At 42.0% G+C, this 24,323-nt stretch overlaps 1 protein-coding gene across 1 annotated transcript in view; it reads left to right on the top strand.

The window, feature by feature from the left end:
• ABCD2 (ATP binding cassette subfamily D member 2) overlaps positions 1 to 9,711 on the top strand; it is a 68,479-nt gene extending 58,768 nt beyond the window's left edge. Inside the window, exons 9-10 of the mRNA XM_030533604.1 lie at positions 1,353 to 1,478; positions 4,701 to 9,711. Of these exons, the coding sequence (XP_030389464.1) occupies positions 1,353 to 1,478; positions 4,701 to 4,911 (337 nt within the window). The 3' untranslated portion in view covers positions 4,912 to 9,711. The remainder of the gene's footprint in view (positions 1 to 1,352; positions 1,479 to 4,700) is intronic.
• Positions 9,712 to 24,323: the final 14,612 nt, after the last annotated feature.

Here is a 24,323-nt window from a genome sequence, read left to right as displayed (position 1 = left end):
TAATGTATTTTTATTAGTACTTTGGAACATCTAATGATATTGTACAGCATTTGCAAACTTTTCACTAATCTGTTGCGTGTAGAGTGAAGCCTCTACTCTACCCCCACGCACTAGTGGGGTTATAATTAAAAGACCAAGGCGGTTTTACCTGAGTAAGGGTTTGAGGAGTGGGGCCATTGTGCTGTTGCATACCAGCTTACAGTATTAGATGCTGTCATAAACAGATAGTTAAGAGTTAATGGAACAGAAGTACTTCATATCTCTTTTGCCTGTAAAGGGTTAACAAGATCAGTTAGCCAGGCTGTCACCTGACCAGAGAACCAATCAGAGGACAGGATACTTTCAAATCTTGAGGGAGGGAAGTTTGTGTGTGTGCTGTTAGATTTTGGTTGTTGTTCACTCTGGGGGCTCAGAGGGACCAGGCGTACAACCAGGTTTCTCTCTGATACAGGCTCTTATAAGTTCAGAATAGTGAGTACGAGGTAGATAAGGCGAGTTAGGTTATGTTTGTTTTCTTTATTTGCAAATGTGTATTTGGCTAGGAGGAGTTCAAATGTGTATTTGGCTGAAAGGATTTTAATTTGTACTTGTATACTTACTTAGGCTGGGAGGGTATTCCCAGTGTCTATAGCTGAAAGACCCTGTACCTATTCCATTTTAAATTCACAAAGATAATTTTTACTGTTTTTCTCTCTTTAATTAAAAGTTTCTTGTTTAAGAACCTGATTGTTTTTTTATTCTGGTGAGACCCCAGGGGACGGGGTCTGGATTCACCAGGGAATTGGTGGGGAGAAAGGAGGGAAGGGGGAGAGAGAGGCTAATTTCTCTCTGTGTTAGGATTACTTTCTCTCTCAGGGAGAGTCTGGGAGGGGGAGAGAGAAGGATGGGGGAAGATGCTTTTTCCTCTCTGTTTAAAATTCAAGGAGTTTGAATCACAGTAATCTTCCAGGGTAACCCAGGAAGGGGAAGCCTGGGAGAGGCAACGGTGGGAGAAAGAGTTTACTTTCCTTGTGGTAAGATCCAGAGGGTCTGGGTCTTGGGGTTCCCTGGGCAAGGTCTTGGAGGGACCAGAGTGTACCAGGCACTGGAATTCGTGGTTGGTGGCAGCGCTACAGGTTCTAAGCTGGTAATTAAGCTTAGAGGAATTTATTCTGGTACCCCATCTTTTGGATGCTAAGGTTCAGAGTGGGGGTTTATACTATGACAGATGCGTCACAGCGGTCTTTGAAAACTGGTTATCTTACCCACCAACAAGCATCATCTCTGTTCTCTAAATTAAGCATTGTATCTGTAGTGTATAGGAATGCTGTGCAAAAACGAAATGAGCGACCTGTTTTCTTTTCTTTTGAAAGACCAAAATATGCATTGTTGGATGAATGTACAAGTGCTGTAAGCATTGATGTTGAAGGAAAGATCTTCCAAGCTGCAAAAGGTTCTGGGATATCCTTGCTTTCTATCACACACAGACCTTCTCTTTGGTGAGTATATGCAAATACTTACAACGGGGGCTTATTTTTTAGCTTTCTACCAGATGATAGACTCGCTTTTCTTCTGTGCTCCAGTACACTTGTTAAATCAATATCTACACTCCTTTTAAGATAACTTAACTACCATAATAGACATATAAATGCATTTAGCATTGATTTTCTCCCTTTTATGTACACCTATTTATTTCCTTTTTTAATGCAATTGAATTTTTCACTCTTAATAGCAACATACAGATAGCTAAAGAGCCAATTAATTAATACATCATGTCACAGCTGCAGCAAATATCACCATATTATTCTGTAAACACGAAGGGAAAAGATAAATGGAATGGCTACTTCTCAGGCGGGTTGTCCATTGCTTAGAAGAAGAAGATGGCCAATATGTCACCAAGATAATCTCCTTTGTCTTTCACAAGGAGGAACAGACCCATCATTTTTAGTGTCAATTAGGCATTCTAATCCTGCAATTTTTTTTACCTCTCAGTGCACCTCCAGGCAGAAAAGTTTTATATTTCATATTTACAAATCAGGTTGTTTATACAAAGAAAAATATTAGGACAGTGAGAGAGACCTTTCTAAATTAGGCAGTAACAACTATAAAAGATTGCAGCCTAGGAAATATTTTTATAGAGCATACCGAGTAGCCGGATCCTTACAAATGTTCAGTGCAAAGAAAGCAAAAAAGCACAAATCTGTTGTTACTAAATGAGAACCATTAGTTCTCAAGTCCAAGTTCTCCATTGCCACCTTCTCTTTTATCCTGTGACAAAAGGTCTTGTGCCAGCTAGACCTCACAGTTGAAATATGCTGTATTACTGTCCTATTCCCTTAGCTTTCTCTGAGAAAAGGATTGCTTCCGCCATATTCCTCCCTAGTCAGTGAGACTAGTCACAGAGCAGAAAGTAAAGCGTGTAGGATTGGGGCCTAAATTATGAAAAAACTGAAATGACAGGAAATCTGGAAAAATAGATATTTGCCACTCACAAGCTCAGCTCCCATATTCCACTTATTTTTAAAAGAGATTAGATTACCTTTAGAAATAAAAACCCTATTTAAATATAAAAAGGGGCAAGACTATTTTACAATCACTGGATAAGAAAGCAAGTATCTAGTTAACAGGGGGGGGGGGAGATGTCTAGCCTACAAGAGAGTGAGAACCCAGAGGGAGCTTCTATGTATTGGTTTGGATTGAAGGTCTCTGGAGGTCTACATTCCCATTGTTTTTACTTGTTTTCAGATAATTATGCTGGTCAGGCAGGTTTCCAGTTCCTCCTGTAATCTCCATTTGTTTATCAAAATTATCAACTGATCTGATGGTCGGATAGCAAGAGACACAAATTTTAATACATCCATTTCATGTGGGGAATATACTGTACACTCTGTATTGTGCAGGTGGAGGTGATGTTCTTGGTCTTGAATGGGAAGAAGGAAGTACCAAATTCTGAGATTTAGACTTAAAACTTCTTCAACTCAGCTTGTCTTCCCTGGTTATTGCAGTGCAGAGACAGAAGATCAGATTATGAACTGTTCTCTTCTCCTCAAGGACAACACTGGGCAATACCAGTTATTTTATGTTTCATGCAGCAGATTAGCTGCTCTCCCGGACAGCATTAATCAGCCATCTCAGACTATTTTCTTCTCAGCACAGTGGCTTCTTTCTAATTTATGTGACTTTTGGGAGTGGTTGTCAGAAGATTGGTTAAGCAATCTGTGCTATACAGAACAATGCATGTGACGTGGTCATTATAATGATTCAATTATATCTCATCTGCTAATTATGTCATAAACTGTGGAAGTTTATTAATTTATCACATCTCCTTTATGGAATTACATGCGTTTGATAATCACCACTTTGTGATATAGTTCAGCATCAGTAAACTTCACTATCAATTACCCAGCTCATAACAGCACATCTGCTGGAATTCCCCTCCTCCATGTTCTTTTAAGTTTCTGTGTGTGTGTCTTGAAAAAGTCCATGTGCATATCTTGTAATATTTCTTTGAGCACACACCCTACTCTTGATTGAAAGATCTGTGACACCTGTGCAGGGTTGTTTTTTTGCTTGCCAATCAGTGGCAAGTGGAGGGCTGAAGTGTGTGGACAAGCAAAGCTTACAGTCAGGGCTTGAAATTCAGGAAAACTGACGTGAAACAAAATAAATACAGTCATACCAATAGCATTCTGCTGCACCCTGTCCTGCAAAATATCAGGACCTGTGGACTTTCTAGTAGGAAGGTATAATATCACATAGAAAGTAACATAAATAAAATTAAATGGTGTATATGCTCCCTCCGTTCTACGGAGTGGAAGGGGCCATTTTATATAAATGGAGGATAGAGCTTGTATAGAGGCTCCATAACTGTGGAGTTGTGTGATGACAGTCGTGATATCCTTGTGTGAAGGGGACTCCCTGCAGCATGAGGCATTCTGCTCAGGTAAGCACCCCTGGAGAGCAGCTGCTCATTCTCTTCAGATGGGTGGGCAGGAGAGAAGGATTTTCCTTGGCTGGTTGAGGAGGTTTAGAGGTCTTGGCTGCTTTGGTGAGTGCAGCCAGAAAAGGGGGCTCGCTGCTGCCATTCCCCTCTGGACAGAGAGCCCCAGATGCTGCTGCTGTTACAGTATCTGAAGAAACTGGACTTTGCCTGGCAGCTGAAGGGGGTGCAGCCTCAGCCGCCACTGCCATTCCTCTTTGGGCAGCCAAGAAGTGGGGGACAGCCATCTCTACCCCCTGAGGCAGAAGGCCCTAAGGTGGCTCCCCCAATAACCCAGCTAAGTGCACCCGCCAGCACCACCTCAGCAGGGAGTTTTGAGAGGGTGGGGGGCTCAATTGCTGCAAACCGTGGCTTGTCTTTGTCTACACTCAGGGGTCAGCACCAGTGCAGCTACATAGACTGCTCGCCAGCAACTGCTGAATCCCTGTGTAGGCAAGGCCTTAGGGTAAGTCCCAGTGACTTTCAATGAGATTTAGGCTGCAAAGTGCTGAAGTGTCTTTTTGAAAATGGGACTTAGGCTTCCAAGTCTTTTAAAAGCTTTACCCAGTGACTCTAAAAACGGCCTGTTCTGAGCCATGGTGGTAGTGCAGTGTGAAGATGTTTTATACAAACAAGTGCCTTGCTCAAAGTCTGCCTTAAGGCACTTAACACCCAGGAATCTCAAACCTTACTTACAAAAATGTCCCCAAAGCCATTACTAATATTTTAAATTCTTCTGCAGGAAGTACCATACTCACTTGTTGCAGTTTGATGGAGAAGGAGGCTGGCGTTTTGAACAATTGGACACTGCAATCCGCTTATCACTCAGTGAGGAAAAACAAAGACTAGAATCCCAGCTTGCCGGAATTCCTGAAATGCAGCAGAGACTGAATGAACTTTGCAAAATTTTGGGAGAAGATTCAGTGCTTAAAACAATGGATAAAGAGGAATAAATATCTTTATTTATGTTTGATATTTTTAATTTTTTTATTTTAGTTCAAAGCTTTATGAATTTAATGACACTTGTTTGCATGCCTTGTGGTAGACTTAGAGCATAGAGAAATGTAATCAGCAAAAAATAGTGCTTTATAAGATTTTAGCATTTTGGTATTAAGGAAGAAAATAGTTTGAACCCTGAAAAGTAGATCAGCAAATGCACTGTGTACAAGATTAGTCATGAGAGCTTACAGTAATTCCTAGTGAAAGCCCAATTCACTGCACAAAGTTACCGGCAGTTAGATTTGCTTGGTGAATTCTTGCTTGGGAGCTGACGGGCAGAATGTGCTCTCATGCCAGATTGCCATGTGTATATGATATGCCTGCTAAACAAAGCAAATCTGGCATGTAACTCAGGCATGGAGCAACGCAAGGCAGGCTGTGGGTGAGTATGCACATGCATGCAAAAATCTAATTTGGGTACAAGGAAATATTTTTCTGTCCATGTAAAACTGATCTGTTCCTCAGCTGAGCCGTATGCATGTTATTAGCTGCATTTCCATAGGAAATAACAACAGGACAGGCAGCCCAGAAGGTAACTGTCATAACAACAGCTATCCAATTGTCCTTTCAACCAATTAACAGGGATTTAACAAGACAGATAATACACGTGTAGAGTACAGAGTGCCACAATGCATAATTTAAGAAGTCTTTTTTCCTCAGGACATGTACATTAATTCCTAGTAACCTTTCAAAGGATTATGTATGCCCATTATACAGTATACTTTGGTAGGCAAGGCATTGGATCCTGAGTCAGGAGACTCGGGTTCTGTTCCTGGCTCTGCCACACCTGCTGTGACCTCGAGCAAGTCACTACCCCTCTCTGCCTCAGTTTCCCTATCTGAAAAAAGAGGATAATAAGACTCACTCACCGGTGTGAGGCACTTTGTGATTGACTGATGAAAAGGCCTATCTAAGATCCAGGTCTTTTTATTAATGCACCCTTTAGTTTTCATGAGCTATCACTCTGATAATAAAAATGTGCAGCAATTAAAGAGTTCTTTAAAATGTTACAGCCCTATGTCACCATCAGTTAATGCCTGCAGCTCCTCAGAAAGGTGGATAAACATTGCTATCCTCACTTACAAATGGGAGAATGCACAGGTTCGCAGCCATGTTTCTAATTTTGTGTGCACAACAGGCCACTCCTAGTGGACAGCTCTGGAAGGTAGAATAGGAAGGGACGGCTTTTGAAAGTGATCAGTGTGCTCTGAGGAAACGAGAAAGGCTAAGCAGAAAGAAAGTGGATCTGAAGTTTGGTGGGTCTGTTTTAAAAGAAAAAGAGAGTTAATTCTTAGGGGATTGCTGTGTGACTGGTGCTTTGCAGGCTGACAAAGCTCAGTTGCAAAACACAAGCGATGTGTCAAGGCTTGGGGAAGTTTTAGGCCAGCTGCTTAGCTGTACTTACTGCTAGCTCTTCCATGTGGTACTTCAGACTGGAGTCGCAGAGAAGGAGGCTCAATAAACTTGCTCTGGAAAAGACTCCAGAATGCCAGCTGCCTGCCATAGGTGATATCCTTGCCACTGCCCTTAGTTGGGGTTTCTGTCAGAAGGAGGTCAACTGTAACTCCTGCTAGTGCGCCACAGAAGAGTCCAGCACCATCCCGACTGTGCCCCCTTTCTGGTAAGCACCACTCACTTTTCACAGTTCAAGAGAGGCTGTTGTTTTGTGGCAATGCAGCCACCTAACAGACACTTATCTGTATCTAGAGATTGCAGCATCTGAGCCACTCACAATCTGTAATATCCTTCACACCACCCTGTGCAGGGGAAAAGTACATTGTACAAAAAGACAACGTGACTTGTTGAAGGTCCTAAAGGAAGGGTGGTGCAAGCAGGGAATTAAACCCAGCTCTCCCACGTCCTAGGCTAGCACCCTCAGCACTTGACTTTCCTTCCTCTCTTCCTTTCCTGGGCTTCTTGCTACCAGAGATCTCTACCAAGGACTACACTAGACCCTGGAATGAACCTGGCCCTTAGTCTGTGCAGCTGAGTCTCTTTCTCTCCCTTATTCCTGAAGGGAATCATGTATCCACCCTTGCATCAGTTGTTTGCTGGTCTCATTAGGTGTTTCCTCAGACAATCCTCTGAGATGTCTCAGTGTAACAGAACAGAGTGGAATGCCCTGGAGAACACTGGAAAAGAACTGGGAAATTAAGTACCTAATTAGATGCAGTTGTGTAAAGCAAAGACAGGAGGTCACTGATTTGGCTGGTGACATGCATGCATTCTAATTTGCAAGCTTCTCTGCACCTTTCTTCCCAAAAGGCTAACTTTCTTTCTTGTAGTCTTCAAATAAAAAAGTCCATAGAGTAGAAATCTTTGTTACAAATGAGCATAATCTAAGAAAAACTGACTTTTCAAAAGGGAAAAGGCCAGTGTATTTCAGCATTATACCTCTGTAACATATGGTGCTGTGTAAGGCATGGGGATGACAGGTAAAAAGTATAAGGCCAGATCCTGGTCCTGATAGCTTAGTATCAGTCTGCTGGCACAAAGCAGCCACAAAGTTATGTTACCCCAGGATTCCCCCAGTGCCCGGGGACCTCCATAGATAGCAAACCTAGTTCCATGCCACCACTCTCATGGTGCCTGGTGTAAGGCGGATGGTGGAGGAAGGAGTGTTGCTGTATTCCAGCAATTCCCTAATTTTCCGAAAGGCACTTTTCCCTAAGGCTGTTCTTACTTGCATTGAGGGCTAAATTGACACCTCCCCCACTGGCCCCTGAATCAGGGGTGCGAAAAGCTGGTGAGCAGCTCGTGCAGCTCTAAAATTGGGCCTATGGTTTATAAACTCCCACTGAAACATTCTAAATGGGATTTAAAAAATGTTACTAAATGCAACAATGCAATCCCTGTTATTTGAGCTGTCCCACTAGCAAAACATGCAGCCCACTAAAGCGTAATGGAAAGACCGCCTCTGAAGAAGAAATGTCTAGAAGTTTTAACGTATTTTCTCAGTTTTAAAATGAAATTCTCTGTAAAACTTACACAAATTGCATACTGCTGTGAAAACAATCCTGTTCTTTTACAATGAAAAGATTAAATTGAACTGGAATCAACTGGATAAAATGTTGCCATAAGCCCCGTAAAGTGTGATGCACATTTACTGGAGCCAGTGATGTGATAAATGATCCATTCCAGTTCAGAAATACAGTACAAAGTATTTTAACACTTCAGTCTGTGATTTAAATTCCAATTGGTATGAAAAGAATGTGAGCGCTTTGATATATACGACATCCCTCACTCAACTGGACCTTTCCAAGTGGCTACGATATGTTACATTTACCCTTGATAATGCTTCACACAGTTACTCCACCAGTGACTCATCAGTTTCAAATTTGATTTTTGTGGTTTAAAAACAAGCTGCCCTGAAGATTTTCCCAGTAATCTTTCTGAACTGCTCCAAACGCTCATTATAAAGACTATAGGGCCTAATCCTGTTCCTAGTGCTTTCAACGAGCGTTTTGCCATGGACTTACTGGGAGCACGACTGAGCCAATATAGAGCTCAGTTGTGACTCTTCAGACACAGCCCAGAAAGAGAGAGCTGAGGGGTTGGAGGCATGCTGCCTAAATGGGTGCTCTGGGAGGCATTGTAACTGAGTCAGGTACAGGGCGCAAGTGGCTGTGGCACTGTTTATTCTCAGCAAGATCAGCCAGCCAGCCAGCTAGCTCAGGAGGCAGGAATGATGCATGCCCCCCACCCCTTTTCTCTGTGTCCGTGAGCACTGCCCTGTCAAAGTCATTTCATGCCGTGAGTGCAAACATTGTAACTGTGTCTAGTCTCAGCACCAGGGTGTGCGGAAGATCCCTCCTTAGCCCACATCCTCAAAGGTGTTTAGGTTTCTAACCTCCATTGATTTCTCTGGAAGGTGGGAGCCTATATATCTTCGAGGGACTGGGCCCTCGTGCCTATTTTTCCCCTTGCATGCCCATGCAGAGCTAGCCACAGCTGAACTCATTGTTTCAAGGAATTTCATGTGCTAAAATCATTATGCAACTGGGCCAGATCCTGGATTGGGCTTCGAACACCCTCAAACCCTATTCAAATTAATGGAAACTCAGGGTACTCAGCACTTCACAGGATCTGACTACTACAGGAAAAAAGGTCTTGAGCAGAATTAATATAATCTCAGAAATGAGGAATGGTTATATCTGGAAAAAAAATAAAATACAAATTATCCAGCAAAATTAATTCATTGAATGTCAGGGGTTTGGGTTGTTTTGTTTTTTAAACATATTAGAAAACAGTCTCTGCTCTCTGGGTATTAACGCCTTTTCTGCAATGAATGTTTGCTTTACTGATCAGTTTTGGTTCTGTACTAATTCATCATTTAGGGCTGGATTCTCTCACAGATCCAACTCCATTAAAATCAAAGGGAATTGTGTCTGCATGAGGAAAGCAGGACTAAGTGCTTAAGGAGCTGGACTGGAGAATTCACAATAGTAACTTCCTCCCTGAAGCCACTAAACAGATTTGAGTTTTATAATATCCTTTTGGTAAACTCAAATTACCTTTGTGCATGTGCAAGTCTTTTTATAAACTTATTTCCAGAGGTTTCAACAATACAGAGTATAGAATTCAATTACTACAGCTGGCTGTTTATAAAGTTTAAAACAAATGAATTGCTCAATCAAAGTTGTGTTTTTTTCTGTTTACATTTGGTTTAATGCCCTTTAAAAGCAGACCATCTTTAATGCAATAAATTATGCTTTACACTTGTAATTTATTTCAACACCAAATAAATCCATGGCATTTGCTTAACAACTGTTCTGTGTTGTTTTTGAACCATTAAAAAAGCAGTCCAAGGAGCACGTAAGATCTTTGCCTGCACTATACTAAGAGAGCACCCTGATAGGGCTAGCACTACATTCCTGAAAGAGGTAAACACTTCATGGGATTTTTTAGTTTTTGAAATGAAAAACCTGCATTTCCTTCATAGAGGAGTAAAGGGCTCAGATCCACAAAGGTACCTAGGCACTGAATGCTCCTTGCTTTAAAAGGGAGTTAGGTACCTAACTATCTTTGAAGCTGCGGGCTTTGCTGTCTAGGACAGACTGAAATGACAGGCTGCTGCTTGGCTGCTCACATCCCAGGCCAGCAAACTTTAGATTGGAATTGACCTGTGACAAGAATGCAGTCACCATTTGCAGTGAGGTTTAAGGGAGAGGTTTGACACTGTTCGAGAGCAGCACAGGCAAGATTAGCTGGACCAGCCTCAGAGGCTGTCATGGTAAGTTTTAACCCTATGGCACCAGCATAAACTGACTTAGGAGTTGCTAGGAGGTGCTGGAACCCTGCTCCGCAACTAGACCTCACCCCACTCTACCCCTTCCTTCAAGACCCCATCCCATCCTGCCTCTTCCCACTCAGTTGAGCCGTAGCCAGCTTCGGATAAACACCCCTGTTCCAGTGGAGCAGGGGGCCCTGCCACTCCACACCTGGCTCCTTGAGCAGCAGGCCTGCCTCGGAGCAGACCTCCTCACAGCAGTAAGTGCTGCTTAGCATGAGCAAGAGTTGTGGGACCAGGCCCTGTGCTTGCAGTGCTCCAGGTACAGTCAAGCCATGAATACCAATGGGTGCTACATCAAGCTGCTCCCTTGCCTGAACACCCACCAGCTCTCTGTTATTCCTGACTGCCTTGTGACTTGTGTGCTGCTTATTAAGGGCCTCTCTGTCCCATGCAGGATAACCTTTCTCCTGCACAGGGAACCTGTCCAGCCAGGTATTCCCACACCTAGGCCTACTGCTTGGAGTAAAAATGCACTCCATGCAAAGTAGCTCCTCCTGGTTTACAGTCTCATCGACACCTCTCCTATAGCCAGATGCTCACATAAACATGTATGCGCTTGTTATGTCCAAAATGTACATGGGAGCTACTCCAGAGGGTAAATGTTTTCCTTTGCTTGTAATAATTAAGCAATAGCTGAGTGGTGTAGTGATAAAAAAAGAAGTAGGTAAACCTAAATTAAATTCCACGTTCTGCAAATAAGTAGTAGGTAAATGCCATTTACTCTTGGCTACACTACTCTACAGCCATTTCATAAAGTGCAGGTGCAAAAAATGCCTTATAGTACAAGTACATTTCCTCACACATCAAAGAACATAATGTACTATATTATTAAATCACATATGATAAACAGAAAACCAGAGCTCCACATTCTAATGAGTCTCACCATCCATGTTTTGACAGGCTTCCCCAGGCAAAGAAGATCAAAAAACTGTTTACTGTCTTGCGGCCTGTCTTGCGGCTTAAACGCTACAATTGTAAAAGAAGCTGTTCTGGCCCTCATCACTCTAAAGGCATGATACTCACACTAAAGTACTTAATTGCTCATGGCATTGACTAAATATAATTCCAGCAGAAAACAATATTAAACTGCCAGAGACACTTAAAAAAATAATAGTTTATGGGTAACACTGGTCTACAATTTTTGAGAAGTCGTCTGCTTCAGAGATAAAATGTGATATTTATTATATATTTTGATGTGCTGAATTCAAATATGACAATTAAAACAACTGATTGGCTATTGTTTCTAAGATATTTAAGTTTTTACATTTTATGTCTATGTATATTGTGTAAATAGTAGAGTTTTAATCATAAATTGTAAACCTAGGTCTTTTCATGTGTTTATGGTTGCTTTACATGATATTTCATCTGTCCTGTTTATGTAACACTTGAAAAATCAGCAAAAGGGTTATATAAATAAAATTTATTATGAAACAAAAGGCAAAAAACTATTATGTACGTAGTTTAGTCCTATTCAGTGTCTACTCGGCGCTTCTTGGCTTGTCTCTTGTATTCATTAAATGGAGCATCTCTTGTCACAGTCCCGCAATAGGCTGCAAGCATTGATGGGCTCCATTTGCCCTGATAGCCTGCCAGGAGATTCCACTGCTGTAGTCTGGAGCCCAACAGCTCTGCCTTCCTCTTGGGTAGTTCCAAATCCCTGACAAGGTCATTCAGTTCACCTTGTGTTATGAGGTGTGGTTCAGAGGAGGAGGATGGGAGAAAATGTGGGTCCTGTGACATTGATGGTTCAGGACCAGAAGTTTCATCCTCTTCCTCTTCCTCGTCTGACTCAAGTGAGAATGATTCTGGTGCATCAGGAACCGGCTGTCCTTCTCCGTGGGGTACTGGGCGTATAGCTAATGGAAGGTTTGGATAATGCACAGTCCACTTTTTCTTCTTTAACACGCCTTTCCCAACTGGAGGCACCATGCAGAAGTAACAATTGCTGGTATGATCTGTTGACTCTCTCCAAATCATTGGCACTGCAAAAGGCATAGATTTCCTTTTCCTGTTCAACCACTGGCAAAGATTTGTTGCACAAGTGTTGCAGCATATGTTTGGGGCCCACCTCTTGTCCTGATCTCCAATTTTGCAGCCAAAATAAAGGTGATAGGCTTTCTTAACCATAGTGGTTATACTGCGCTTTTGTGATGCAAAAGTCACTTTACCACAAACATAGCAGAAGTTATCTGCACTGTTCACACAAAAGTACGAGGCATCTTTGCTCACTTTGGCTAAACAGAAATGTGTCCCTTTGCAAAATCAAACTCTGACAAATAAGAGATCACGACACTGTATGATTTCTAGAGCTGATATAGGGCAATTTGTTCAGCAGAGTGATGTAAGCTTCGTTATGATTGCATCATCCATGACTTCTAGGAAGAACATGATGCAATTCATATCATGTATGATGCAATACCAGCTTCAGATTGCATCATTCACTGTTTTGCCTAAAAAGCAGGTACTGTCCAAACCCAGTCATAGATTTATTCATAGATCTAGTCAAAGATGTATTTTAGTCATTTCTGGTTTAAATTGAGATCCCTTCCCTTTATAACTCACTTATCTTCTGCCATTCCTAAGTCAAAGGTTGTATATGCTGATCCAATAGCATATCTTGAAAACTAGAGCCAATCAACAATTTTAAGCATCATTTTCATTCTCAGTGACCCAGAATTAGTAAAGTTGGACTACATTTATTTCAGAAGCATTTTGGCTGTAGAGCAGTGAAATCTGGTCATCCCAGGAACAGAAGCATATCTTTAAAGACTCTCCCCAACCAGTGCCCAAGAATTGCCCAATTGTTACCATGCCATTTTAATGTTTATGTAGTTATATTACTTGATATTTTAATATGTTACTAATACATCTATGTTTATTAATTTCAAATTGGCTGGGTGTGGTTTTTTTTGGCTTACACTCTGTTTTATTTCAAACTAAATATTTCCAGACATTGTCCAGGTCTTTTTAAAACAAGTTTAATTTAACTATTCATTTTGTTAATTAATTAGAATTTTGTAAATAAAAATGTTTCCCAGCTGATTTTGCATATTTCAGCTGTCAAAACTGACTTTTTCCCTTGTGTTTCCAATGGACATTGGAAATACTAACTAACACACAACACACACACATTATATATAAATATTCCTTTTTTCCTGTTAGTACCTTTAACCATAAAATGACATAATAGTGACGGAATCTCATTTCTGGATTAACATGAGAGCCAGGAGCAAAATCTCTGGGTGTGTCTGGGTAAATCCCACATAAAATTTGCACACTTTGAAAAATGACTTGCAAATGGAGTTATGGGTTTTTTTACCTACATTTCAAACCTAAAGGACATTATATTACAGATCTTCATAACTGTATTAAATAAAAATTGTAAAATGAATTTTACCATACTTACCCTAAGTAGGTAAGCAGGGTTTAAAACATAAAGATAGAGAGGAGCAAATCTTGTGATCGATAATGTTCAAACACTCTTGCTCTTTATAACTCTTTATAACATGTACTAAAGGGTCACTGACCTTATGTGTCTCCTCTACAGGTATTTAGGACCATGAAGGGCCTGGTACTGCAAGTTATTGTGTAAGACCTCCTTTGCCAGGTAAGTAGTTGTACTGAAGGTCAGAACTACACCTGTGAGTGAAGGTTTACAGGATTGGGCCCTAGCTAGGTATAATAAAGGATTAAATGACTCTTCCATTGGCCCACCCATTACATCATGCTGGTTGATCTGGGATGAGCACAGAGCCTATCCCTACAACAACTCAGTCTGTTGTCCTCCCCACTACAAAAAGCCTGCCTGGGGTCACTACAGGAGTATGGTAGCATGAATGGCCCCATGCAGGCTGTTGCTTCTGGGGTGAAAGTCACTGAATTCTGCCAATGGTGAATGTGACTATGTCCCTATTCATTATCTATTAAAATTAATAAAACTCTCTGAGAAAGCCAGATCCTATGAAACAAATATTTCACAATTATTATTATTAACCATTTGTATTGCAGAGACACCCAGCGACTCCAGTCAAGATCAGGGCCACTTTGCATTAGGTGTACACACACAAAGTCCCAGCAAAGTCCCAGCCCCAAATAATTGGTGTCCAGATCCTGCACATTCTTAACTTTGAGGTCAATGGAACAAGTCACATTCTTAAAGTTATGCACATGTGAGGGTGTAGGGAGGTGGATGCATCAACTGTATACATCATTTTCAACGAGTCAGTCAGAATCTCCATTATTCAAGATTTTAAGAAATAATTTAAAACTATTCAGTAAAACAGTAGCTAGTAGTAATAAAATAGTGGTTTACTATGAGTGTACTCACAACAGAGTTTTTTTCCATTGACTAAGCAAGTTTCAGTAGCCATTTATTCCTGCAGTTCAAAGAGTGGAATGGCAGGTACACAACAGACCACCTTGGCTTAACCACGAGATCTTGCACGACCTACAAAATAAAAAGGAGTCATAAAAAATGGAAACTAGGTCAGATTACAAAGGATGAATATAGGCAAATAACACAGGAATGCAGGGGCAAGATTAGAAAGGCAAAGGCACAAAATGAGCTCAAACTAGCTATGGGAATAAAGGGAAACAAGAAGACTTTTTATCAATACATTAGAAGCAAGAGGAAGACCAAGGACAGGGTAGGCCCACTGCTCGGTGAGGAGGGAGAAACAGTAACAGGAAACTGGGAAATGGCAGAGATGCTTAATGACTTCTTTGTTTCGGTCTTCACTGAGAAGTCTGAAAGAATGTCTAACATAGTGAATGCTTATGGGAGGGGGCAGGTTTAGAAGATAAAATTAAAAAAAGAGCAAGTTAAAAATCACTTAGAAAAGTTAGATGCCTGCAAGTCACCAGGGCCTGATGGAATGCATCCTAGAATACTCAAGGAGTTAATAGAGGAGGTATCTGAGCCTCTAGCTATTATCTTTGGAAGGTCATGGGAGGTGGGAGAGATTCCAGAAGACTGGAAAAGGGCAAATATAGTTCCCATCTATAAAAAGGGAAATAAAAACAACCCAGGAAACTACAGACCAGTTAGTTTAACTTCTGTGCCAGGGAAGATAATGGAGCAAATAATTAAAGAAATCATCTGCAAACACTTGGAAGGTGGTAAGGTGATAGGGAATAGCCAGCATGGATTTGTAAAGAACAAATCATGTCAAACCAATCTGATAGCTTTCTTTGATAGGATAACGAGCCCTGTGGATAAGGGAGACGCGGTGGATGTGGTATACCTAGACTTTAGTAAGGCATTTGATACGGCCTCGCATGATATCCTTATCGATAAACTAGGCAAATACAATTTAGATGGGGCTACTATAAGGGGGATGCATAACTGGCTGGATAACTGTACTCAGAGAGTAGTCATTAATGGCTCCCAATCCTGCTGGAAAGGTATAACAAGTGGGGTTCCACAGGGGTCTGTTTTGGGACCGGCTCTGTTCAATATCTTCATCAACGACTTAGATGTTGGCATAGAAGTACACTTATTAAGTTTGCAGATGATACCAAACTGGGAGGGATTGCAACTGCTTTGGAGGACAGGGTCAAAATTCAAAATGATCTGGACAAATTGGAGAAATGGTCTGAGGTAAACAGGATGAAGTTCAATAAAGACAAATGCAAAGTGCTCCACTTAGGAAGGAACAATCAGTTTCACACATACAGAAAGGGAAGAGACTGTCTAGGAAGGAGTATGGCAGAAAGAGATCTAGGGGTCATAGTGGACCACAAGCTAAATATGAGTCAACAGTGTGATACTGTTGCAAAAAAAGCAAATGTGATTCTGGGATGCATTAACAGGTTTGTTGTAAACATGACACGAGAAGTCATTCTTCCGCTCTACTCCGCGCTGGTTAGGCCTCAACTAGAGTATTGTGTCCAGTTCTGGGCACCGCATTTCAAGAAAGATGTGGAGAAATTGGAGAGGGTCCAGAGAAGAGCAACAAGAATGATTAAAGGTCTTGAGAACATGACCTATGAAGGAAGGCTGAAAGAATTGGGTTTATTTAGTTTGGAAAAGAGAAGATTGAGAGGGGACATGATAGCAGTTTTCAGGTGTCTAAAAGGGTGTCATCAGGAGGAGGGAGAAAACTTGTTCACCTTAGCCTCTAATGATAGAACAAGAAGCAATGGGCTTAAACTGCAGCAAGGGAGATTTAGGTTGGACATTAGGAAAAAGTTCCTAACTGTCAGGGTATTTATTCACTGGAATAAATTGCCTCGGGAGGTTGTGGAATCTCCATCTCTGGAGATATTTAAGAGTAGGTTAGATAAATGTCTATCATGGATGGTCTAGACAGTATTTGGTCCTGCCATGAGGGCAGGGGACTGGACTCGATGACCTCTCGAGGTCCCTTCCAGTCCTAGAGTCTATGAATCTATGAACACATAACCATAAAAATCAAATGTGAACTTTCTGGAACCCTCTTTTAATCCTTTACAATTGGTTACCAAAATCACAGAGGTACTTGTTATAATATCCTCAGGGAATGTTTATAAGTTTGTATACAAATATATTTGATACTTTGAAAATAAAATTATATTCCTGTTTTCAGCTACTTTGGTTAACAACGACCATTTGTAAAATTATAGAAACAGAATCAAACCATTAAAAATCCTTCTTTTCCATGCTGGTGCAAAATGAGCAAACTATCAGATGCTTTTACAGTCTATTAGTAACCTATTTTTATACTGTAATCATGTTACAGAGAATTCAGCCCTTGTCTAATCGCTAATCTTCACTTATGTATGTGCCATATGGCACATTGTTGTGCATCAGAGGATAAGGCCTCTCTGTTTATTAGATCCTTCTTATTTAGATTATTATGGTGCATAAGGAGCCATTAAAGTATTTCATACAAAGGTTAAAGCTGGCTGAATGTCTGTCAGCACGTCCACTGTTAAGGCTCACTTCCTGGGTTGCTGAGTGATGGCTATTTGAATTTATCTTTCAAATTATTGGCAAACAGTCTCAGCCTGAAAGTATTTATCAGTGACTAGGAAAAAAATTAGTTCTAAAATACATTTTAGAGAGACTCAAAAGTGCCTGTTTCTTAAAAACAAGATTGTTAGTCACCCCCCAAGACCAAACAAATAGATTACCTCTTATACATGTGCAGTCACTTTATTTGCACTGCTGTTTAATAAGCATAACTGAATTGAAGCTGTAAGGGCTGCATACTTTGACCCATTATGGGATGTCAGGTGAAGGATCAAATATAGTGTAATAGGCAATAATCTTGCTTTTTTAAAACTTCACTAAATAATTACATTGCATTTAGTTGTATTTCATTACTTATCCAGTGCCCAAATTGTATCTTCATTTTGAGTGTGGAAGGGATATACAATCAGGCGCTTAACATTTACAGATTACAGTAGAACCTCAGAGTTACGAACACCTCAGGAATGGAGGTTGTTCATTACTCTAAAATTAGGGTTGCCAACTTTCTAGTCACACAAAACCAAACACCCTATCCCCTGAGGCCCTGCCCCTTCCCCAAGGCCCTGCCCTGCCACTTCCCTGAGATCCTGCCCCCTGCTCACTACATCCCCCCTCCCTCTGTGGCTCGCTTTCACTCAGTTTCACTGGATGGGGACAGGGGGTTGGGGTGGAGGAGTGGGTGAGGGCTCTAACTAGGGGTGCAGGCTCCTGGGTGGGGCTAGAAATTAGGGGCTCAGGGTGCTGGAGGGGGCTCCAGGATGGGGGGTGGGGCTGAGGGATTTGGAGAGCAGGAGGGGGCTGTGGGTTGAGGAAGGGGGGGTTGGGGTTTCGGGAGAGGGTATGGGTTCTGGGCTGGGGGTACAGGTTCTGGGGTGGAGCCAGGGATGAGGGGTTTGGAGTATAGGAGGGGGCTCCAGGCTGGGGGGTAGAACCAAAGGTTTTGGAGTGCAGGAAGGGGCTGCAGGTTGAGGCAGGGGGGTTGGGATGCAGGAGAGGGCTCAGGGTTTGGGGGCGGCTCAAGACTGAGGCAGGAGGTTGGGACTCAGTGTTGGGGTGTGGGCTTACCTCAGGCGGTTCCCGGTCAGTGGCACAGCAGGGTTAAGGCAGGCTTCCTACCTGTCCTGGCACCACACTGCGCTCCGGAAGTGACCAACCAGTCTGGCTTCTAGGCAGGGGGGCCTCAGGGCTCCGTGCACTGCTCTTACCCACAGGCACCGCCCCCCCCCCCCCCGCTCCCATTGGCTGCGGCTCAGGGTGGGGATAGTGCATGGAGCCCCGTGGCCTCCCCCGTGCCCCCGCCTAGGAGCCAGACCTACTGCCACTTCTGGGGCTCAGCGTGGTACCAGGACAGATAAAGACTAGCCTGCCTAGCCTGCCTAGCGCTTTACCGCTGACCGGAATCAACAGTGCTGACCGGAGCCATCGGGATCCCTTTACAACTGGGCGTTTCAGTTGAAAACCGGATGCCTGGCAACCTTGCCTGAAATGTTTGTAACTCAGAACAAAATGTTATAGTTGTTCTTTCAAAAATTTACAACTGAACATTGACTTAATACAGCTTTGAAACTTTACTATGCAGAAGAAAAATGCTGCTTTTAACCGTCAAATCTTTTTTTTTAAACTTTCCCTTTATTTTTTTAGTAGTTTACATTTAACACAATACTCTATTGTACAGTATTTGAGTTTTTTTGTTGTTGGTTTTTTTTCTCTGCTGCCTGATTGTGTACTTCCAGTTCCAAATGAGGTGTCTGGTCAACTGGTCAGTTCATAACTCTGGTGTTCGTAACTCTGAGGTTCTACTGTACTGCTGTGAAAGGCCTAATGAGAGCCCAGGGTTGGACACTAAAGCTAGACAAATTCAGACTAGAAATTAGGTGCACATTTTTAACAGTGAAGTAACTGACCTAGGGAGGTGGTGCATTCCCTCTCTCTCTCTCACAGCCTTAGTCACTACTGGATATCTTGCTAAAATATATGCTACAGCTCCAATAGAAGTTATAGGTTTGATGCAGAAATTATCTGGTGAAGTTCTTTGGCCTATATTATGTAGAAGATAAGACTAGACTAGACCATCTGGCTTTAAAATCTATGTAATCTGAAGCAGCAGCATTGAAGTTAGGGTTGTTTCAGCATACCATACCTCATAGGGGAGAAGTCAACAAAAATATGGAACACAAAGTTGTTTACAATTAACTTTTTAAAATTCAGGAAAAAATTAAATATTAGAAGGGAAGGGATCACGTCTAATTTAGAGATGCAGCTCTGGAGAATGGTTTTCTCCTGCCATTCATCCTGACAGGAGATCTCTTTCTTCATTCAATCACACTCATTTTACATGTGCTTAATGTGTCATTTCCAGATGAGAAGCTGCATTCTTCTGTATCAGAAATAGAGTTCTAGAATGTCTAGTGCTGTATTTCTAAAGTCCCCATTTTTGGTATTCTCAGATTTATAGACCTTAAGATATCTAAATCAGCTATGTGCTGGGTTTCTGCTCCAACAATCATGTTCTCCTGATATTTCTGAAAGATGCTTTGGAGTTTTTGCTGGCTGCTAGTTTGGTGAGGAGGGTTAGCTGCACGTTTTCCTAAAACATGAGGCATTTTCAGGCAGAAATTATTCCTTTTCACTTTGTATGCACTGTTAGTAAACAGGTTGGTCCCAGGAAATTAGAAAGACACTGTGCGTGAGGTGATATCTTTTATTGGCCCAACTTCTGTGTGTGAGAGAGAGGTGTCCAGTTAGACCTTTTCTTACATTCTTGCAGTTTCTACCAGCAAATGCACATCTCACATACAACTGTACTTTGGCCAGAGAGAGAGTAAGAATGACTCTGTGGCCTGGAAGAGCTTGGGTTCAGTCCCACTCATCCAATGACTCTTTATTTATATACAGTAGAACAACTTAAACAAGAGAGACTGAGGGAAGCCCCACATCAGTATATCCCATAGGTTGGTGGTTTGCCCAGTTATCTAGGCTGTAGAAGACCCAGGTTCAATTTCAACCTCAGGGAGTGGGGGAGAAAGGATTTGAACAGGGATCTGCCACTTCTCAGGAGGGTGCTCTAATCACTGAGCTATGGGACAGTCTGAGGCAGGACTCCCCTAATCTCTTCTGTTGAAGCTGTTCCATTGTGAATACATAATGAAAGAATAATTAGAGCTGGAGGACTGGATGCCAGGTCTCCTGCTTCCCAGATGGGTGCTCTAACTACTGAATCTGTCTGGCCCAATTATGTTCCACTGTAGATAAATACTTAAAGAATCATGGGGCCAGAGAGACGCTGAGAATGATTTTGTAGCCCAGCGGGTTAGGGCACCCACCTGGGGGGCAGGAGAGCCAGGGTTCAGACCCCCTGCTCCAATCATGCTTTCATTATATATCTGCAGTGGAACAATTTCCACAGTGACAGACCGCCTACCTCGGAATATCCCAGAGCTCAGAGACCTATCCTGAGAGGTGGGAGATTCCTGTTGAAATTCTCTCTCCCCCTTAGGCGGGGGCAGAATTGAACGTGTGTCTCTCATATTCCACGGGAGAGCTCTAACCCTTGGGCTGAAGGTTATAATGTGGGCATGTCTTCCTCCGGCCATTTTGTGTGGAGTGACACAGGTGCCTAACTCATTCCTTCAAGGAATGGCGTAGGCGCCTAAGCCACCCAACTGCAGGCAGCAGGGCCCCTTTGTGGGTTGTTAAGCAGAGGTAGGCACCTCCTTACAGCCTGGATTTAGGCACCTATCTCCAAGAGAAGGGCAGGGCTTAGCACACACTCCTCTTATTGCCATCTCTCATTGGCTAGCTTAGGCAGCTCCCCACATAGAGTGCTGGCTTTTGTGGATTGCGTTTTTAGGCGCCTGTCTCTCCCTATTCATTGTACAGGGAGTCTAGGCACCTAACTCAGGCTTTGTGGATTGCACTGTTGTTCCTGTGACTTTCTGCGGGCCTAAAAGTTAGGTACTGCGACACTCAGCATTGTGACACCTAAGTCCTTTTGCAGCTCCTACCCTAACCCCCTGCATAATTTATCTCATTAAATTTCACTTGCAGTTATGACAGGCGTGAGTATCACACAGATATTTAGGCTCAAATTCAGAAGCTTCAATGCAAGTCTTACATATGTGCACTCTTATCACGCTGATTCCTGCCCCACACATGACTTTAGAACTCAGAAACCCTATCTGAAACTACTCAATTAATCTTCTGATCTATTGGAACTGGAACCGGAAAGCTGCTTGACTCTGTGATTTTGGGTGCTGCAGCAGGAGAACTTTAGAGTCATAGGGCTAAATGTATCCCTGGTGAAACATCATTGCTTTCAGGGGAATTAACCTAGATATAAGCTTGGCCCATGAAGCTCAGATTCATTAATAGTCTGTATTGCTTTTTTTATCACTGTCTTGATGGGACTGATTCGAGTATTGGACAGCAATATGCAAGGGTCTGAGTTTACTCTACCAGGTTTACAGATCCATGTTGGAATAGCATTGCAAAGGTTTCCTCATTATTTGCAGGACAGATAGGGTCATTTTTTATGGGCAAGCAATCTCCAGTTTATTGAGAATGATTGCGCGTGATGCCAACAGAGCAGAGAGCCCTGGCACTCTTAGTGCACTGAAAAGTCATCATTGCAACATTGACATTATGCACTATCCGTTCTGCAGCAATAGCATTCATGGGGGAAAGATGCCCTATTTAATTATTTATTTAAGGAATTATTTGGTATGGATATAATTCTGCAAGGGTGTTCAGCACATCCTGGGAGATCCCAAGTGCACTCAGCTCCCATGGGACCCATAGTCCATGAGCATTAAAGTCAAAACTGAAACACTTACAAAATTATTGCCAGAGTTCTTGCTGCCTAAGATACATTTTCCCCATAGATTGCACCCTGCATTACTTAATCCAAGCAATCTCTGATTGGCTCATTGGTACTGCTATGAGGGTACTGTAACCTAGCAACCGCAAAGAGTTTAATGAGTATCACACTGCAAGGCTGAAGTTTTATGGCTGAACTGTGTTCTGTGACTCCCTCAGTGAAGGCAATGTGTAAATAAGAGCGGAACAGAATTTGGCCCTTAGTTCCAGCTTCCTGCTTAGGTTTAATGCATATCTGCAGGTGCAGAGCCTTTCTGTTCTAGCTACTTGTGCTGAGGCTGTGCTCATAAACAGGTAAATGGAGTTTAGTGACATTGTTAATTAACTATTAAAACCACAAAAATATGTACAATCTAGTTAGTACTGACATTGCACAACTAAAACCAGCAAATAGTGACACTCCTGACAACTAGCCAGCTCATTAATGTAGTAACAGCAAATACAAAATACCCAAGTGTGAGAAAAACGAAACTGACTCACTGGCCTACTTTCTCAGAAGTGGAGCGTGTAGTAGGGGCAATTTTATATCTGTATTTTTGCAGCCACAATGAACTGTGGGCACAAAACTGCGTGCCAAGAAGCAGAGGCCACAATGTGGCCATTCTGAATACCAGACCATTGTTTCCTTTTCTCCTTACCACTGCTGAAAACAGTGCAGCCAACCTTGGCACAGACCAGTGCTTGTCAGCCTGGTTCTGGTAACATAATAAGCACAACTACTAGGGGTTATGTGACCAATTGGGTTCACGTGCTGCCTTTTCATCCCTGGAGATGGGTGGGTTTAAATTCTGTGTGCAGACAAAGTGAAATTGAGATCAATCCTGCTTAGGGTCTGGCCACAGCCTAGGCCTTAGTGAAGGTTCCTCCACTTATCACCATTGTATTTTCCTGGCACTGTTAGAAGTATTGCCAGTGTAGTGTGGGAACATGCACCTGCTTGCATTATGCTTGCTGCCAGCCAACACTGTTTATACCGTATTGGTCAGATGTTCAGCTGATGTAAGTCAGTAAAATGCCTTTTAAATCAAGGACGAGTTTATAGCAGTTGAGGATTTACACTGATTTACAGCAGCTGAAGATCTAGCCCATATGAATAACTGCCAAACAGAGACAAAAAATATGAAAGAAAATGAAACACTGCTAATAAAATATGTTTTCTCCTAGTCAGTTACAATATAAAACTGATGCAGACTGTCCATTACAGAACCCAGTACAGAGTAGGCTAGGGTAGTTATCTTACACTACCTAGGGCACAACTTTGATCAAACAACTGCAACTTGCATCTCCAGAAAGCTTTCTTCTTTAGAGATCCATAATGTAGTTGATATGGGATCCAGTCTTGAGATAATTAATCATGATGAACTTGGAAAAGTTAAAACATTTGCATGAAACTCTTTCTACATTCTAAAATGACACCACCCCCCTGTAATTCCCTAACCACTTACTATACAAGAACAATTCCACCTTAGAATAATCCTGGGATTCTCTCTGCTGCTGAGCTTCAGCAAATGTACAATCCAAGAAGCAGAATCAATATTTTAAGCTTCCAAGCTGAATTGAAGGTGCATGGGAGTTAATATTTAAACAATCTGACTAGAGGACAAAAATTTTTAATTAAATCTTATTCATTATTCCTTTCATCTATCAAGCAAATGATACTTTCCCTGCTTCACTTTCAAGAGGTTATCCCAGACCTCCAGAGACAATCTTATACCGTAGCTCACTTTCTAAACAGGTTTGAACCTCAGAGATCATGAACAGGACAACATTGTCCTGCTCATGTTGAATTCTAAGGTGGTGTTCAAAGTGAGAAAAGGGCAGCTCCTGGGTCCTACAGCCTGATCTCTCTGTGGTGAAGGATTTATAAAAAAAAAATTAAAACCCTGTACATAGGGATATATTTGGATTCCACTCATGAGAGTGCAGAAACACCTCCCAACCTGAATGATCCTTTGTGCCTCTAATTCTGTTTGCTTTTGCCTTCACCTGGATCAAATCTGTGTTCTCAAAAGATGGAACAAACAATACATATGGATGGTTAATCAAATAAAAGTTAGTAACATAATCCCACACCTTTTGCATAATTCTTTTCTTTTCAGGAATTCTTTTCTTTCAGTGTCTCCTGTTTCCCAAACAGAGGAAGTGGGACTGGTTGCCCCAAGAGTTCAAAAATCATAAGACTGGCTAAAAATCATGAGATTTAAAGAAAAATAGTTTTGGGACTTTTTTTTATCTCTAATTGCCTT

Source organism: Gopherus evgoodei, chromosome 1 (genome assembly GCF_007399415.2).
Source record: "Gopherus evgoodei ecotype Sinaloan lineage chromosome 1, rGopEvg1_v1.p, whole genome shotgun sequence".
In the NCBI taxonomy this organism is placed as follows: Eukaryota; Metazoa; Chordata; order Testudines; family Testudinidae; genus Gopherus; species Gopherus evgoodei.
This window is presented reverse-complemented; position numbering and strand designations above follow the sequence as displayed.